The 18,841-nt window shown below is 58.5% G+C and overlaps 1 protein-coding gene across 2 annotated transcripts in view; it reads right to left on the bottom strand.

The window, feature by feature from the left end:
• Window positions 1-18,841, bottom strand: part of SEZ6L (seizure related 6 homolog like) — a 50,017-nt gene that overhangs the window by 3,489 nt on the left and 27,687 nt on the right. For both annotated transcript variants that reach the window (XM_052797450.1, XM_052797449.1), the window contains exons 2-13: window positions 15,642-16,382; window positions 15,254-15,387; window positions 8,663-8,855; window positions 7,888-8,073; window positions 7,274-7,439; window positions 6,218-6,384; window positions 4,961-5,155; window positions 4,731-4,869; window positions 2,317-2,513; window positions 839-1,033; window positions 534-725; window positions 101-295 (exon numbers count right to left, since the gene is read on the bottom strand). In XM_052797450.1, coding sequence (XP_052653410.1) covers window positions 101-295; window positions 534-725; window positions 839-1,033; window positions 2,317-2,513; window positions 4,731-4,869; window positions 4,961-5,155; window positions 6,218-6,384; window positions 7,274-7,439; window positions 7,888-8,073; window positions 8,663-8,855; window positions 15,254-15,387; window positions 15,642-16,382 — 2,700 coding nt within the window. The remainder of the gene's footprint in view (window positions 1-100; window positions 296-533; window positions 726-838; window positions 1,034-2,316; window positions 2,514-4,730; window positions 4,870-4,960; window positions 5,156-6,217; window positions 6,385-7,273; window positions 7,440-7,887; window positions 8,074-8,662; window positions 8,856-15,253; window positions 15,388-15,641; window positions 16,383-18,841) is intronic.

Below are 18,841 nucleotides of genomic sequence, written 5' to 3' on the forward strand. Positions count from 1 at the left end.
CTGCTGGGGGTCTGCAGCCAGACAAAGGTCCCCTGGCTGTCCCGGGTTGGGGACAGAGGCATTGGCTGTCCCCACAACCCCCAACCACCCCCGCTGTTACCTTTGCAGATGGGCAGGGGTCCACTCCAGTGGGACGGCTGGCCCAGGATGCATTTGATGGTAACCTCCCCCATGAGTTCAAAGCCCTCATAGCACATGAAGGTCAGGGACTCTCCTGGCAAGTAGAGGCGCTTATAAAGTATTTGGTAGCCGTTTTCCGGCAGTCCTGGATTATCGCAGGCCAGCGACTCCTCAGCTGAAAGGGAACATGTCCCAGGGTGAGCCCCAGGGCTTGGGCTGCCGAGGGAGAGAAGGAGCTTGGGCGGCAGCGGGGAAGCACCCAAGGTCTCACCCCATCCCGCTTTCAGGTAGCTCAAAGCTCTGCACCACTCCACACAGCTGGGGAAGGTCTCGGCCAGAGGAAAGGGCTTCCTGGGACCCCTGAGCAGAGGAGCCAAGGTGCAGGGAGAGCAGGAGAAACTGCCCAAACTTACAGACGCAGTGCGGGAGCCGCGAGGTCCAGATGGGTGTCCCTGTCTCGCGACTGTAGCAGGTCAGCAGTGAGCTGCCCTCCAGCACAAAGCCGGGGTTGCACGTGTACTGAATTGTGGTCCCCACCAGCAGCACCGGGTCGGAGATGAGGCGGGTCGAGTGCTCCACCTCCCCCGGGTCCGTGCAGTACATAACTGGGGAAAAGAGGCCCTCTGAGTGGGGAGCCCCGGCACGGCAGCGGGGACCAGCAGCCATTAGGAAGTAGTGTAGGTCATGGGGACAGCAGCACATTGCTTGGGGCACTTACTCTTTTCACAGAAGGGGGGGTCACTGCTCCAGCTGAGGTCCCACTGGCAGGTGAGGGTGTCGCTCCCCACGATGTCGTAGCCCGGGTCACACTGGTAGGTGATCTTAGCCCCTCTCACCAGCTCCGTGTGTGACGTTGTCTTCCAGCCATTCTGGATCTCGGGCAGGTCGGAGCAGGAGTCGTTGCGGGACACCTCTGCAGCCAAGAGAGATGCTGGCTGTCACCCACCGAGCGAGACCCTGCGGCACTGCCCTCCTCGGAGCCGCTGCATGTGGACACACAGCTCTTCACCGAGTGCCTGTCCCTCCCTGAGAACTCTCCAGCCCCAAGCACCGCAAACGGCATGGCCACCGCCAGCAGCCCGGTCCACAGGTGGCATCCCCTGGGCAGAGGGAAGGGGCAGCAGAGCAGCAGTGGGTAACGAGGGCTCTTTGAAACCTCCTCAGCCCTGACCCTAAGAGCAGGCGGAGGGCCGTGCTGATGAAAACAGGGCAGTGTCTTTGCTGGGGTCAGGACAAAAAGAGCGACCTGGGAACACCAGGCTCAGCTCTGGCTGCAGGCGCAAGAGAGGAGCGGTGCAAATGCCACGATCACATCACAGCTGGTTTGCTCTGGTGAGGAGTTTCTGCCCTGCTCTCCCCAGCCCTGTGTCCATGCCCACCAAGCGCTGTGCCCACAGCTGAGCTTGGCCGCGTGTGCTGCAGTGCACCGAGGAGGGGACCTGCAGCCTTGCAGGTGATCTGCATTGCAGCTTGCTCTCTGTTGTAACTGGGACTGTCAGCAGTGGAAAGAAAACACGCTTGGAAGAAGTCTGCCAGGGGAAGACAGGCAGGGGGAGAGATAGGCAGCGAGACCGCAGGCAGCTGTGGGGAAGAAGTGCCCTTCCCAGTCCTTGTCCCTTCCTTGGGCATCAGCCACCCTGCTCTGGCAGACATGGCTGCACCAAAGGACGATGCAAACAGATGGCTCCAGATGCAGTCTAAGTCTCTCCAGAGCAAGGAGCTGTGAGCTGGAAACATCCACCTCAGGAGCCCATCCAGGCTTCAGTGACCTCTCCTAGGAGGACACCTCGCTGCAGTGCCCGAGTACCATCAGCTTCGTGCCTGACAGTGTGTGTGTGCGCATGTGGATCCTGCACCCCTTTTTTCCTGCAATTTTTCTCTCCCTGTTCTGCTCCGCAGTTGCACTGGGCCAGACAAGTGCTAACAAGGACCAAAAATGCTGCTGCTCTCCTGCAGAACCAGCCTGAAAGAGGGGAGATGTACAGGGATACCCCAGAACTGACTGACCCAGAGACCTGCAGTGGGGCTGGGGGTTTGTGCAGCTCGGTGGGATGTGGAGAGGAGTGCTGGCGTCACAGCAATTCTCCCCGCTTCCAAACCCAGCACCTGGACAACGTGGTCCGGCTGCACGTCGCGGTCCCCACCCGCACTGCAGTGGCAGGGCAGGGGATGCGCCCAGCACCCCGCTCTCCCTACCTATGTAGTTCATGATGAATCCTTGCCCCTTCCCAAAGATGAGCCCGGCAGGGTCCGAGTGGAACTGGATGGTGAGGTCGGGGCTGGAGGAGTAGAGCTTCTGGGGACCGCTGCTGCCGACGTACTGCCCCAGGATGTGAGCGGTGAGCTCGTCCCCATCGTAAACGGTGAGGATGTCACTGTTGGTGAGGTTCAGGCTGGAAAGGAGAGCTTGGTTAGGGAGCACCTTGGGCAGGGAGCCCGGGCAGGACGCGACGGTGCCGGGCTCAAGCGAGGCCAGCCCCCGCCTGTCCCCAGCCGGTCGGCAGTGCTGCTTTTCAGACGGCAACCCCGCAACTCAGCGCGGCTCCATCCTCCCCGCTGAGAGCGCTCCGGGAGCCTCAGGAAGGAGCGAGCCCTCGCCCGCCGCCGGTGGGGCAGGGCGGCCGGAGCCCCGGCCCGGGCCGACACGCGCTTCCCCGGGCCCGGCCCCACGGCCTGGAAAAGGCCGGGACCACCGCGAAGGAGCCCCCCCCATTTTGCTGCGGCTCTGGGAAGGCAGCGGGCCGGGCCCTCCCCGGGAGCCGGCGGGCGGGAGCGGCCCGGCCCGGCCTAGCGCCCGGGCCCGGCGGCGCCGCCGCGCTCGTCCCCGCGGCCAGCAGAGAGCAGTGGCGGCCCGCGGATGGCGCGGGGAGCCGGAGCGGCTCCGCCGGGGAGGTCTGGGATCAGGCCGGGCAGGCAGCAAAGCCCGCTCCGGAGCCTGGGCCCGCACCGGGCAGCAGCCTTCGCCCACCGCGCCTGCAGCAGGGCTGCGGCTGCCGCGGGAGGGGACAAGGGGCTCTTCTCCCCGCTCCTCGCTCGGGGAAGCATCGCTCCGGGGCTGCCAGCCGTGCTGCCAGGCTCTTTCTCTTGCAGCCCCGGCAGCCGCTGGCTGCCCGCTCGGGGCTGGTAGTGTGGGCGAACTGATCACCTCAACCCCAAGGATGGGCACGGACGTCGCCTTCCCCTGTTCGCTGTCCTGCCTCATCCTGCGTGCCGGCAAGGCTCACCGGTGCCGGGGAGCGCAGCCGGCACCCAGCGCTCCGCTACCGGGCTGCGCGGGAGGGGCTGGGGCAGCGAGGGCTGGGGGCAGGGACACCGCATCTCCCCTTCGCCGTGGGGGAGCAGGGCAGGGCGAGAAGCACCAGCATGCTCCCGGCCCCGCAGAAGGAGTCTCCATCAGGTTGGAGGCTGAAGTCACTTTCCCAGCCAGGCCTGGACTCCTGCAGACGGGCAGGATCTGGCCGGCTGTGCGTGCACAGTACCTGAGGGCCCAGGACATGCTCAGTCGCTGCAGGACTCCTACCCTGCACGTCGGCCCGTCTGATTCAGCCTTGTTTGGAGACACTTGAGCCGATCCCCAAACGTTTTATTAAGAATGTTCTTGGAAGGCACCCAGCTAATCCCCATGGCAAGCTGACATTTGTAGTAAATCTCTGCTTTCTGTCAAACATGATTTTCCCAGTGACATTTATGTTTGATGACTTCAAGTTGCTTGGCCTCCAGTTCTGCTCAGCCCAAGCACCCACAAAGCTGAGAGAGGTGTACTGAGAGTTCTGACTTGTGATTTTACAGAAAGCTTTAAAATCTTTATGACTAAGCCCATACTTGAAACACGGCCTCCTCTTGAAAACCCAAAACAGCATCGAAGGAGATTCCCTTTGCATCAGCAGCATTACCATGCCAAGGGCTCCTAGCCTGGCATCAAATCCCTTACCCCTCTGACCCCTGGCGTGTGCAGCAAGTGCTGCCGTGCCTGCCGGTGCCTGGAGAGCCCAGCCAGGGCTTGCTGGGCAGCTCTGCTCTGCTCCCTGCGGCTTTCTGAGCCGTGTCGCTGAATGGCACAGGAGCAGGCTGGCAGTCAGGAGGGGAACTGATGCATTTTGTGAAGACACGTTGGTCCCACAAGAGAAAGAAGGCAGGGCACAGGAGGGAGGTCTGGGCAGACACTCCCCCTGCCCCACACCTTCCCTTAGTGCCTGTATCACATTCAGACCAAAGGCTAAGCTGAGGTTTCCAGCTCATGGATGCCCCTAGGCTTTCCTAGCCCTGTATGAACCAGCTCGTGACGGTGCTGCGCGTCACTCCGTGCTGCACGTGGCCGCATGTGGCACCGGTCCCTGCGGCTTCACTCTGGAGGAGTTCAGAAGCCATCTCAGGGGCAATTAACTAATGCAACGGATGGTGTAACAGTGCTTTGAACACAGGGAGCAGTACTCAGTACTGCCCTGGCCCTCCCTGTGGGTGCCGACTACATCACAGGGGATTAGGAAAGCTCTGAGGGGGAGAACAGGGAAACGGCGTGGGTCCCTGGGGTGAGGGGAGTGGGGATACTGCAGCAAAGTGGGATGAGCACTGGTGGGGCAGAGGCAGGCACCAAGGTCTGGACTACTCACAGCTGAATGTCTAGGAAGAGCCGCTTCTCCTCACCGACGTGGACCCTCCAGATGCAGTCCTCCCCCTCCGCGTAGGGCTCCGGCCAGTTGGGGGACAGGATCACCCCAGCCACGGCGGTCAGCTCCCCCCCGCACATGGCTGCAGGAGCAAGAGGCAGGCAGGGCTCAGCTGGGCTCCCAGGGGTGTTCGCACCCACCGCCCAACATCACCCCGTGGTGCGGGGACTGACCTCGGCACAGTGGCTCCGTGTCATTCCAGTATGGGTCCCGCATGTTGATGCACTCGATGACGGCGGGGCCCTGCTCCAGGGAGTGCCCAGGGTCGCACGTGAACTCCACGGTGGTGCCCAGGTTGTAGGTGGGGTCAGAGGTGGTGAAGTTCCCATTCTGGATGTAGGGCTCGTAGCAGTGGCCCCGCTCGAAGGCTGGCAGAGAAACACCCCGTTAGCCGTAGGGGCACAGGGCCGGCTGCGGGGAGCTCTGCCTTCCTCTGCTCCTCACCCCCTCAGCTCAGGGGGTTTACTAGGTGAGCCCCAGGCTCTGCTGCTGTCCCCAGCTAGAAACCCATCCCTCCATCCCCACCGTGCACAGATGGCCTCTTCCATGGCATATTTTACAGGCAATTAGGATTAACAACAGTTTATCTGTCTTGAGCCATGCAGGCTTAACCAAACGCCACTTCCATTGTGTATCAGCATCAGTAATGCACTCGCTGTGTTGCCAATTGCTGAATTTGCTGAGCAATCTCCCCTGGGATTACTGCACGTTATTGAGCTTGCTCAGAGGTGTGGGGCTCCCGTGGGACTGATCCTGGCAGCAGGATGCACTTAAATGACAAGGGGAGCAAATCTGTGTGAGCTGTCCAGGGCTTGCCCAGCACCTCATCCCTGAAGGAGCTGCTGGCGGGTCTGGAGGAAGGCAGCCAGGTGAGCAAGCGCTGCAGTGAGGCCAGGAGCCAGGACAGCCCCTGTCCCTGTGGTTGGCGTGGGCTCGGTGCCCAGCAGTGCCATGCTATGGGGACTGAAGGAAGGGGACAGACTGGACCTTTGGTGGTGATGGTCACTGCAGGCTGTGTGATTCCCATGGCACCGATGGCCTTTTCAGCCTGGGTTTGGAGGGGCTGTACACAGCACCCACTGCCCCTGGGCTGCCCCGCGGCAGGCACCGGAGACATGTCCCGTGGACACTCAGCTTAGCAACAAACCTTTCTGTTGGAGCAAATGGGATTCTGCTATTTTCCTATTTCTTGCTAGGCAAATGTATTTCCCAAAGCTACTCCAGCCCCAGGTGAAGTTTGGGTTGCCCTGTGCACCTACAGCAATGCAGGGACAGCGGCACAGCGGAGCACCGGCTCTGCCGATGCCAGGGGCAGCCGAGACCCTTCCTGCAGCTGTCTCTCTGTTAATTGCCCAAACATCCTGAGACCTGGGAGCATTGGCGGAGGCCAGCCTGCTGCTCTCAGGGCTACTGAAATGAGAGCACATCACCTTCGAAGCGAATGTTGAAAGCCGTGGCGGCCGCGGGCTCCTCCGCGAGGAAGTCGATTCTGATGGAGGAGCCGTCACTGATCACCCCTTCGAAGGGCACGCTGTCGGCACGCATCGAGTCATAGAGGATGGCAGACTGGTTCGTGTCCCCGCTGTATACCACCATCCTGCGTGGGAGAACGCGGCATGTTACATGGGAGAAGTGTCCCCGTGCACCCCCTGGAGCATCACCCGGCCCCCCCTTCTCGCCAGCACCTGCTGTCTGGTGATCCTGGAATATGACATTTTAAAGAAATGGTGCAAACAAAATTTCGCCAACCAGATAAGTCTCTTTTACTGTGTCATAAACAGGGGCTTTATTCTTTGATTTTACTACAAGCCATAAACCTGCTTTACTGCCTGTTACCAAACTGAATGTTAATGCTGTTTAAACACAAGCATCAGCATCATAAGCGTATGCTTTGTGTTACGTATGCGGATAGCGTGGGACTTGCAGCTTCTTGCGCCATGGTGCTGAGCAGTGCTGGGCATTGGGTATTTGGGGGGAGGAAAGGATGGGTGTGACGCAGCACACTGCATCACCCTGCAGCTAGCGGGATCAGGAGACCAGCAAGATCCCCTGGCACGAAGCGCAGGGCCTTGGGAGAGCAGGGGCTGGTGCTCTGCGCCTGCCTCTTGCAGCTCTCTTTGCTCCAAGACCTGTCGTGCCTTCTGAGCGCTTGAACCCCTAAATCAGAAACTTCCTCTTCTGCACCAGGACCCTTCTCTGACCCCATCCCCACCATCCTCCAGCTGGCAGCCTCCTCCGTGCTGCACCCTGAACTTGGGTCGGTGCTGCCTCCTGGGACACCCGCAGCCTGGGCACCAGGAGGGCTGGAGGTGCGACGTGTGGGAGCTGAGACCAGCTGGGAACTTCCAAGCTTTGGTATATTTAGCACCCAGCAAAGCTCCCTGCTCCTCACCCTGAGCAGAACAAAGCCCTCCGCAGTCCTGGGAGTGCAGGGAAATGGGCTTAGCGCAGACCTTGCTGCTGGCCAGCAGATCCCGGAGCCTCACCTGTCCTTCTCGGCCAGCAGGAGCTTCTCGAAGTGGAGGTGCAGCTTCTGGCCCGGGGGGGCCCCAATCACCCACACGCAGTACATGCTGCTCGACTGGTTCCCCGTGTAGCTGGGTGAGAGGACGCGGCCGATGGTGGCATTGTGGACCGTCCCACCGCAGGGAGCTGCCAACATAGAGCACAGCCCTGCTGAGATGACGCAAGACAGAGTGCAGGCAGACATTTGCACCCGGGGCTTCTGCACAGCAAAGGGGATGAAGCACTCTGCTCAATGGCGAGCTGATGCCTGCCCACCTTTTCTCACTGGTCTTTAATTCATGAACTTCCTGCCTGGCTTGGCTTTGCTTTGTTTTATGCATACATGTATATGCTCACACATACACATAAAATCTATGATTTCCTTTCCTTACCTGCCTAATTAGGAGGCAGATTCTGTTGCCACTGATGTGAAAACCTGCAGCACCTCAGGCTCCACTGTGCGCAGAGCTGAGCACTGCTTTTACTCACTCCCAGGACTGCACTCAACTTGCAGCACAAAGAAAGCAACCCATTTTTTTTTTCTTTGGGGATCCTAGTTTTTCATAGCACTGAGGCTAACTAACAAGGACCGTACCTGAGCAGATTGGCTCTGGGCTGCTCCAGTGCGGCCTCGATGCATTGATGCACGTAAGCACCCTGGGACCCTGCAGCTCATAGCCCAGGTGACAGTGAAAATGAGCAATTCCACCCGAGTGCAGATCCATCACGGTGACATCTCCAAAGTCAGGTCTCCGTGGAAAGTTGCAGCTCAGCATAAACACTGGAACAAGCACACACATTTTGGAGCTTAGGGCTTGTTTGGTCCAAGTCACCCCACAGTCGAGGGGGGAGTGCTGAGGACATGCTGGATGTGCCCATGGTGCCACAGACAGACCCTGCTGCTGGGTGCCGGCCGCAGAGCACTGACAAACCACCACACTGCTAGCAGCTTCTCTACCTGTTACTGCTTTTCCCCAGACCTAGTTTCTATTTTAAAAAGAATTTGCTTGAACTCATCTATTTTTTATAACTCTTCAAGGAAAAAATAGACTGGCATCTGAGTCTGTGCAGGAAGAGCTGCTGCATGGGGACAGAAACAGGGCAAGGCGGGCGTGAGGAGCACAGCCAGCACTGGAGTCCGGGATGCCGGTGCACATTGAACCTTCTGCCCGGGGCACGACACGAGCTGCTGCTCACCCCCACCCCAGCCAATGCTCTGAGCACAGGCACTCATTGGAACAGGAGCCCAGCTGGTCTGCGAGGGCAGAACCCAGCATCCTTCCCCCGCTGCAGCCCGCTGGGGCTGAGCCCCGCGGGACTGATGCCCCGTCCCACCCCTCCTTGCGCGCCCACGGCGGGGAGGCACCCACCCTGGTAGTGGAGTTGGAAAGTCCCCACCACCTCATCCTGGAAGGTGCGGAAGTAGACAGAGATGGTGTTGGTGGGGCTGCGGATCACCTGGCCCTCCACCAGCAGGGTCTGGTTGGCCAGGACCACCAGGGCATCGCCGTCCACCCCGCGGATGGAGAGCACCTCCCCGTCCGACAGGTTCACGCTCTTCACCTGGGTGGGAGCAGAGACCTGTGAGCTGCGGGGGCGAAGGCGGGGGTCCCGGTGGGGTGCTGGGAAAGCAGACATGTCCCAGCCCCCTACACACGCAGCACCCGCAGCTGCAGAGCACTGCACCACCACAGCCTTCCTTCCCTCTGCACTGCTCTGAGCACTGGCAGCTCACTGGGGACAGGAGCTCCTTGTTCAGTGGCGATGGAGCAGTCCATGCCCTGCACAAGCCTGAGAGACCCCCGTGACCACTGACCCCTTCTCCCTCCCCCGGACAGCAGGTGCAGGCAGCTAGAGCCGCTCGCTTGAGACATATTTCAAAGCTGGATGCTCCTGTGCAGCACAAGTTCACCCACGTCTACTTCCCTGCTGAAACTGGGGATTTGGGTGCGCGGGTAAAGGTGGTGAGGGTTAGACAGGAGGAAGATGGAGGGGTACCATGAGTCGCTCATCAGGGTAGTGGTGGGGACCCAACTCCACCCGCATCAGCCCTGGGAGCAGACCTGCACCTCAAGACACCACAGCACAGAGCATGGCCATGGCCTGGGCTCACCAATCCCAGCCAGGGCTTGGCTGTCCTGCACAGGTCTGCAATCAAACTGGGGTACTTTTGTAGGGCTCAGCAATCACCATCCACCCCATGCACCAGGGATCCTCCCCAGGATCCCTCATCCACACTGGGGAGTGGAGGGGGGGGTCACACGGCAAATGCGTCTAATGAACAGTCCCAAAAAGCTTTAATTATTATTTGGAAATAGCTGAAAACTAACCCCACATTTGCATTTCATGTCCATTTAGCTTAATAAATGGGCTCATATTTCAGCAGAAAGATGCTCATCAGATCATTTGTTTCCTTAAGTATGTGAGGACCAGGGCTCTATATTTAGCATACACCACAGCCTTAGCCCACAATTGCAAGCGCTCCCAACGATGTTGTGACTAGAAGGATTTGTTGCTGTTGCCACAACTGTGCCCATCTCTCCCACCTGGTGCATGAGGCAGTGATGTGCCCAGCTCCAAGGGCCACTGGTACCACACACAGAGCCACCCGTGGCACTTGGCATTCTCTGACCTTCTGCTGGAAGAAGCGAGATTTCCTCGGGAGAAACGACCTCAACCCCATTGAGTAACTCCCTGCCTGCCCCAAAGGTCCATAAGCCCTGAATGGTGCCTGGAAAAGCCCGGTCCTCACTGCAGGGCTGGGCTGAGCAGCCCCCAGGCTGGGTCAGAGCATGCCTGGGTTCACCCCAGCCCACACTTTTAACCCAGGAGGAGCTGATATTGCCTTATTTTGCAGCAGGGTACTGGGTCACTGCAGAGAGTCTCTGGTCCTCACTGCAGGGAAAAGCAGTCCTCAGTTCTCACAGGCGCTGCACATCAGAAACATGGGCCAAGTGCGTGCCCCGGACCCTGACCTGCCCCAGGTCATTTCTTGTTCTCCAGGTTTTGTCCTAAAAACGTGCCTCCCCAGCACAGCCTGCACACATCGCGTCTGGTAGGATGGCTCAGATCTAATTATTAATAAATGAAATGAATTAAATGTTATTGGGGATGAATTATTTGGAGTGCAGGATCCAGGGACGCTAAGTGGGCTACGTACAAAGTTAACGACTTCCCCCCAGCTCCCACTGGGGCAGAGTTTTTCTTCCCCAGCTCTGTCTGAATCACTGCAAAGACATTTCCAGGTTGTTTCTAACACATTTTGTTCTGAAATCACTCAAAGACAAACCTGCTCCCAGCTAGCTTCCTCTGGTGATGACTAGCATCAAGCACGCTATCTAGCATCGAATCACTCTGGCAAATTAGAAAGAGAAATGTTCTGGGGTGCCATCTGAGCAGCTGATTGCAGCCGAGCTGCTCTGCTCTCCCTCCTCAGCTCTGCTGCTGGGAAGGTGTTTCAGAGGAGCACCTCGAGCAGGCAGAGCTCTGCAGAAGAGAGGGAGATGATGAACACTGAGGCATCTCCCCAGCCCTTCGCAGGGTGCTGTGGGGTGGGGACACTGCTCGGCTCCACCATCAGCCTCCCTCTCCTGTAAACCCAGGCTCAGAGGAGCCCAGAGCAGGGATGTCATTGCAAAGGACCCTCTGTTCCCCATGCCAGTGCTGGGTAGGCAGGCACCCTCAGAGGACCCAGTCCGCTCTGGAGTAACCGGCAGGTACAGACGGATGCAGTGGCCGCAGGCCAGGGACCGTCAGCCGCTGTGAGAGGGACCATATGTGTGAGTTCCTGCCAGGGGCTGGGGAGAACGAGTTCTTACTTTAATCAAAGACTGCACCAATGTCAGCTCCTAAAGAGTCTGTTGGGAAGACAGGAGGGATCCTTGATTCAGGCTGCCAGCCTTGCTCACCCACTAGAAAATCTCTTTAGGGAAATTCTATTTCCTGCCAAGAAGATTCAAGAATTTTAAAAATAAATATAATTTAACTAAGCGTTCGGAGGGCTGGCTGCTCCGCAGCTCCCAGGGCTGTGATGGTGCGACCCAGCTGGTGCGGGGGCAGGCAGGCTGAGGCACAGCTCTCTCCAGGATGCTGCAAGGGGCACTGGGGGCTGCCAGCAGCGAGCTGAGCGGGGACCCCGAGCTCTCACATAGCCCTGGGTAGCCCCCAGCACCAAGCAGGTTTGCTGGCAGCCTTTCCTGACACCATGCCTGATACCCAGGCTTTGTGCCTGCTCCTTGCCGAAGGCAGATTTCCTCTGCAGTGAGCAAGGGTCTGACTCCAAAGGCTGCAAGGGAAAGAAGCAGAGGGTCCTCGTGGCCTCCTGAATGGTTCCAAGTGCCTGCAGGAGCAGCCCCAGGGCTCTACACTCCCAGTCTCTATTTTGGGGCAGGGCTACAATGCCACAGCCATTCCTGCCACCACTGCACTCTCCCATGGTCCCTGTATTGAGCGTCAGCACCTTCCTGTCCCAGGGGTGTCTATTTTCTCCTGCAGATGCCTTTAACAAGATTCACAGAGGTAGCAGGCAGCGCTTCACCATCAGTTGCTCTGCCCTCCCCTTGCCACATGCTGAATCCTGGGGGACACTTTTCCCCATGCTCTCCAGGACATCCTTCCTCCTGCCAAGCCTCCAGCAGGACCTGCTGAGACCATACACCACTCATGACAGGGGAGTGCACCAGCCCAGGCTCCACGCAGAGCACATCCAACCCAGCTCCCCAGGCCACCCCACCACAGAGCAATACAGCACCTGCACAGCTCTGCTCCCCAGCCCAGCCTGGCTTCTCCCAAACCAGCATCCCTGAGCAGGTCTGGCCTCCAGAGCTCCCAGCTCAGCCCCAGCAAACCCATGTGAAAAAAGGAATCCCTCGTGGATCACTTCTGCCTCACACCATCCTGGCATGAGAGCTCAGCCCCACTCCTCCTCACCCAGCAAGATCTCTCTCTGCCTATCTCCATTACAGGAGCTGTGAATTAAATCCAAATCACTTAAATGTTAACCAATTACCCACATCATGGTGAGGCAGCTGAGGAAGTTGCACTGCGTTACTCCAGCACCTGCCCGATGTAATTAGCCTCAGAGCCACTGAAGCTTGCAGTGCTTATACATGTGAAATAATTAAAAAGCAATGGAAAAGACTCCATCAGCACCAGGCAAAACAAGGGGGAGCAGTGGGGAGGTAATGGCTGTCCCACCCGGCTTGGGTATGGGTATTGCCCCCAGCCAGGCTGACACATTGGGGACGAGCAGCGGTACCCGCCATCCGTCAGCCCCTCGTGCCAGCTAGTGCAGCCCTTGCTCTGCGCCCCAGACCTGTGAAGCATCCTGGCAGTCAGCAGTCCTCCCTGTCACCTCCAGTCTCAGCCCTTCTGGTAGGAATTAACACAGAATTAGGACTGCCACCTTCCAGCATGTCTGTGCTAATTACTCCCCAAAGTGCAAGCTGGAGAGCAGCACAGAATGAGGCCATTGGTCTTGGTTTACAGGTGGGGAAACTGGGGCATGACGCTGGGATGGTCCCTGGGGCCCTACGCTCTCCCCGTGCACTGCTGTGGGTCCTGGCACCTGGGAGGGGAGGCAAGGGTTAGAGATAGCCCAAACCCCACGATTATTGGCCCTTCCGCCATGCTGTGCCCCATTTCCCCAACACTGGGGCAAGGGGCTGGGATGCTGCTGGGGGCTGGGATGCTGCGTTCGGGGCTGGCTGCTATCTGGCTGTTCCCTCCCTGCCAGGGGCAGCTTGTGCAGGGATGCCTCCAGATTCAGCTCCCCTGGCTGCCAGTCTTTTGTGATGGTCTTGCAGGCTTGTCGGGAGCAGCTGGGCATGGGTCCTTACAGCAAAGCCTGTTCGTGATGGTGGGGAAAAGTCCCAGCTGTGGGACTAGAGCTTTCTGCACCAGTCCCACTGGTCAGGGATGATGTCCAGGGTAGACTTGTCATTTTAAAATCAGGTTTGCGTGCAAACATGGACAATGTTTCTGCACTGCACTGTCTGCCTCCTCCATCAGCATGTATCATGTGTGACATCCTTTGTGCAAACTAAGGAGGGGATAAATCTGTTGTCTTGCTTGCCACAAATGCTGTTTCTAGCTTTCTTGGGACATAATTCATGTCGCTGCTGCTGCCTAAATGGTTAAAAAGTCTTCTGCAGAGCTTGCTGCCTGCAGTGGCAGGTCGGGTACTCACTGATGCTGCCATGCTGGAGCACATCAGTCCTCGTCCGTGGGCACCTGCGGAGGGGCCCTGCAGTGTCTGGGGCGGCAGGGCAGGGACTGGCAGCCCCTTTCCCTCCTCCGTAATCTTTGCTGAGCTGTTGCCCACCCTGGGGCAGGGCACGGGCAGGCACTTTGCTGCTCTCAGCTGCAGGCAGCAGCTCCGGGGCACTCAGCACCGCTGCCTGCAGCCCCAGGACCCATCCCCCTCCAGCTCCCACCGGTGCCTATCTGGCTGGGGTGGCTCAGCCCTGCCCGGCCGCCCACGGGCATTTCGGCCACCCCAGGAGCTGTTGCTGGACAGGCTGCATGGTGCATGCTCAGCCGGCTCTAGATGAGGCCATGCTCAGCCAGCGCGGACCTGCTGTTGTGATTTAATTTGTCTGAAATGCTCAGAAGCATCAGCAAAGTGAAATGCAAAGCTCAGGGGGTGGAGAGGCTAATTTTATGCTCCATTAAAATCTCAGTTTACAATGGAGCGAGGTCAGGAATGGTGTCACCTGATGGATTATGGACGGAAGCAAATTTACAGTGGAGCAGCCTGTCTTTAGCACCCTGTGGATTTGGGGAGACAAAGTTACTGCCATGGAAAAGTGTCTGACAGACACACATGGCAGTGCTCACCCCTGTGCTGCTGCCTGGCTCTGCCGGCTTGCAGGGCAACCTCCACAGCGGGGCACGTTTCCACATCATGCCACAGAGGTCAGCCCCTCGTGCCTGCCGGAGGGATGGCAGGAACAAGCTCGCTGGAACTACTACTCTTTTTAATGCACATTCTTAATTACACAGATTAAAAGTTAATGAATTTTAATTGGATGCGAATGGTGACATGGGGAAAACGCAAGAACAAGAAAGGATTGCACACCAGAGCATGGAGACCGTGGACTGATGGTGTTTGAAACCTGTCCAGGCCCCTGCCCTGCTCCCAGCCTTGCTGGGCTGTGGGATGTGGCGTTTTGGGGAGAGCTGACTGTGCACGTCTGCCTGGGCCAGACCCCCCGCTCTGATGGGTTTGCACAGCGCCGGCATGGCGGCAGCAGCCCTGGCATGCGGTGTGCTGCACCCATGCTGGCCGTGCCCGCCGCTCCATGCTCCTGTTCGTGCCAGGTCACAGCATTTACAGATGCCTTCCTGCAGAAACTCACCCCTGGCTCTCTGCTGCAGCATATATACTTGTTGCTGCTGGGGTTTGCTGCAAAATGCCTGCTTGTCCATGTGGGTTTTATCCTTCAGTTGTCAGGGACGTGGCCCTGCTTCGGTGTAGGAGCCATTTGTCAAAACCCGTCCAAAGCAAGTGCTGGCTGGAGAGGGGACTTGGGCTGCCCACACAGATGCCTCGGGGCTGCCCGCGCACCTCAGGGCTGCCTGCACACCTCCTGGCAGGCTGGGGAGTGAGGGCAGAAGGCTGGTGGCCGCACTGGAGACAGCGCTGCTACTTCGTCCCTTCCCACGAAGGCTTAGTGCCTTTTTTTGCAAATTGCCTGCCAGTGCCTCCTTGTTAAATTAATTGCATGGCATTTCAATGCTTTGATCATCACTGACATTCAGGATCCACCAGTTCCCTTGTACAGTTTATTTATTACATGGCCTAAGAAAAATCTATTTTTTTCCCTGGGAAGGGGTTTTTTAAGCAAGTGCAGGTGCCCAGGGCAGCTGTGCCCAAGGCTGTGGGTGCTTTGCATCATTTGCTGTTGCAGAGCAGGGGTGTCAGGCCATAGTGATCCCCTCCCCCCGGATGCGCTTCTCACCTGGAGCTCGACGCCATAGCCCGTGTAGACGGTGACGTTGTAGGTGCACTCCAGGTAGCTGTGCACAGGCAGCGGAGGGTAGTCCGTGGAGTCGATGTAGCCCTCAGGGTCGTGGAAGCTCATGCTGCAGAGGACTGGGGGGAATGTGTGTCAGCGATCACCTCGGGGGAACGGCTCACCCGGCAGCTCCCTCCTGCACCCGGGTACGACCCTAAAACCCAGCACCCGGGTTCCTGCTCCAGCGGCCAACACCGCTGAAGGGCAGAAGATTTTAGGCAGCCCCACAAACTCAGGCAGTGCCGCCGGCACCACACGCAGAGCTGCTCCCCATCAGCTGCCGTAACCCCATGCCCATGCTCCCTGGCCCTGTGCGGGCGGTGCGGCTTACCTGGGGTGGGCTCCGTGGTTATGACGGTGGTGGTGATGATGGTGGACGTGGTTGTTTCTTGGCTCTCCTCTGACGCGGAGCCATGCACCTCTCTCTCCGTGCCGTTTGTCCAGTTAATGGTGGCACCGGCACGAGCCACGGTCGGAGCCTCGCCAGCATCACCCATGCTGTCAGGGAAGGGCCGAGGGACCGCCGGCGGCAGGGTGGACGGGGAGATCTGCAGCGTGGGGTGGCTGGTTGTGGCCTGGCCCCCCCAGGGCAGCTCAGGGGGGCTCTGCTCCGCGTCCCCCGCCCTGGCTGCTGCCTCTGCCGGTGCACGCGGTTCTTGGGAGGCGATAGGGAGCCCGGACCCCAGTGGGCTGGCCGAGGAGGCAGCCATGGGGGGCCCTGGCAGGGTGGGCTTGGGCCTCGGGTGCTTCCTTGCCGTATTTACTTGCTTTAGCGTAGGTGGCTTTTTCTTGACAGGGAAAGTTTGTTTTGCATCAGCGTCGGGGGTGGCGGTGGGGGTTGGCAGGACGTGGCTCCGCACCAGCAGCGTCGTCTCCTCCGCCACCGGCTCGGCACCGTCCTCCACCGCTGGCAGCAGGTTGAGGGCAGTGGCCTGCCCGAGCTCCCTGGCTCCGCTGGCCGAACCCATGGCATGCCTGAGCTCCCCAGCTCCGCCGACCGTCTTGTCCACCAGCTCGTCTGCAGCGAGAGGGTCCGGGCTGGCGGGGACCAGCGCTGCCCCTGATCCACTGTCTGCAAAAAAATGGGGAAAAGTGGGACTCGGGCAATTCTGGGCATGAAATTATAGCTGTGCCGGCGGCACAAAATCAGCCCCCCAGGGAGCTGCGGCTGATTGAACGCCTGCCGCTCTCCCAAACAGACTGATTATGGGAAAACAATAATGAGCCTGCACCGATTCTCTGAAAGTTGGGTTTCTGTTGAAACTCAGTGGCCTTATCTCACTGTTTCAGAGCTGCTATTTGGTCTCTTTATCTAGAGGTCACTTGTTCAGGGAGGTTCACTCACTCCTGCTGAGTTTGTTGCTCTGGCTCGGTCTCTGTGAAAAGCCTTTATTTTTGCAATTGTCATCAGCAAATATGCCTATTTCAAAGCGCCTGATTAGGCCACAGCTCTTTCCCATTGTCTTCCCCACGCTGCTGCCTGGCGGGGAACAGACGCCGATTAACCGGCTTCCTCCGGCCTCCCATGGCAAAACACCACCCACCTCTGCAAAGTCTCTCCTTAGGCAGCCACTAACCTTTTGTGTTGGGCAAAGCAATGCGCGGGAAAGAAAGAGTAATCAAAGCCACACCGCCACCGCTTCAGCCAGGGAGTTTAATTGCATGAAATACAGATTTATTCACCACCAACGGGTCTGATTGGGCTGCGGTCCATGGTGTAAAATAAGCTGTAAGCAGCGCTACGGCTCTGCAAAATGCTGCAGAAAGCTCCAAGAGGCAGAGAGTCAACATTTTCCATGGAAACAGCAATTGCCAGGGAAGGTGTTTAATGCGCCGTACTTAAGGACTGTAATTCCAGCCCCCTCAGCTCCCCCGGGAGGGTTTGGAACCTGAGTCCCCAAAACACAGGGTGTCTGCCCGCGGCGTGGGCAGGCGCCCGGCTGGGCATGGGGCTGCCTGGGCAGGTGCTCCCCTTTGCAACAGCAAACGAAGGCACTGACCTGCTCCAAAAAGTGGTTCGAGTTGCTGTGACGTGCCCGCAGGGGCAGCCGGGACGTGTGCCCGCTACGATGCCAGGTTTCTGTGGGATGGGGGACTGGAGCAGCAGCCAGGGTTACTTTCCCAAGCAGACTCCAGCAAAGCATGGTAAACCTCTGGCTTGCCCTGGGCACTTCATTACAATTAGTGTTACAGATACTTTAAATAAAAGCACAACGCTTGCATTAAATTTCACTTGATTTTTTGCGTTTCAAATTCTACTAATGAAGGTAGGACTGGAATGAAAAGGAAGAATGGAGCTTTTGGATGTGAAACCTGAAACACAGGGACACTGCCAGGTGATTGCTGTGGGGGAGTACCGTTCCCCTGGAGTCCAACCGCCGTTTACCTCACACTGTGATTTTAATGCCTTTCAACTTCTGCTTCTGATGCCTTAGCATTAGTTTTGCTGCCGCACAGCTGGCGAGCACCGTGCTGGGCACGCTGTGGTGCAGCCCGGCACAGCACTGCTCTGGCACAGCAGCGGTTTTACAAGGGCTCTGCTGGTACGGGCTGCTTTAGCTCCTCAGCCCTAAGCACAGAATCGTAATCTCATTGCAGGCAATTGCATGAGCGCCGAGGCAGAATTGGGCAGAGGATGGGAAAGCAGGCGAGCATCGATAAGCGTGCCTGGCTTTGCTCTGCGGTGCTGCCCAGGCTGGGGGACCCTGTGCTCCTCCTGCCCCGCGTCGGCACATGAACACCACCGTCAGCCACGCTCCCCCCTACCCTGCCCAGTATTGTGCACGGAGGACTCCTGACGGAGAAGAAAGTTGTAGGAGACCTTAAACCCGCCTCGGTGGTGACGCCGCAGAGCGTGGCTGCTTGTTATGCTGCTCATGATCCCTGGCCGCGCTGCGGCTCCCCCACTGTGTTTGTGCCATCCAGCTGTTGCCTCTCATTACACATTTAAGTGCTGATCCTGGAAACACTCGGGTACCCGCTCTGCTTTCTGCAGAGTTGCGCGCTCACTCGGAGGTGACTTGCATGCATAACGCTCAGCCCCTGCGTTATTTGGATATGCGGGATCAGCGGCTTTGTAGGACTCGGACTCATACACTGTAAAGTACGAGCGCTCGCCTGGATGGACCAGGGACCCCAGCACTGTCACCTCCACAGGTGCCAGGGAGAAAAGGGACTCACAGTGGCAACGGAGTGGCAGTCTTGAATGCCCCAGTGGTCCCTGCCGGCTCCCTGTATAACCAAGCAGTTATTCTTCTTGCTGCAGCTTGTGCAAGGATAAGCAGTGGTCACTGCTCCAAATGGTCTCTCTGCAGCAAAAGCAGCCCAGCGTCAGCCTTGGGGAATGTGCCGTGGGATGGGGGATATCCCCAGCCGTTAACGGGGCAGCCGCTGCCTGCGGGGCAGGAGGGATGGGCACAAGCAGCCTGCGCCGAGGGAAACAAGCAGCTTGCTGAAAGTTGACTTTGCTCCATCTTTTGGAGAATCGAAGAGGTTTCTGGCCAGAACCAAAGATAAGGCAACACAACAGGG

This window comes from Harpia harpyja, chromosome 9, assembly GCF_026419915.1.
Source record: "Harpia harpyja isolate bHarHar1 chromosome 9, bHarHar1 primary haplotype, whole genome shotgun sequence".
NCBI classification, from domain to species: Eukaryota; Metazoa; Chordata; class Aves; order Accipitriformes; family Accipitridae; genus Harpia; species Harpia harpyja.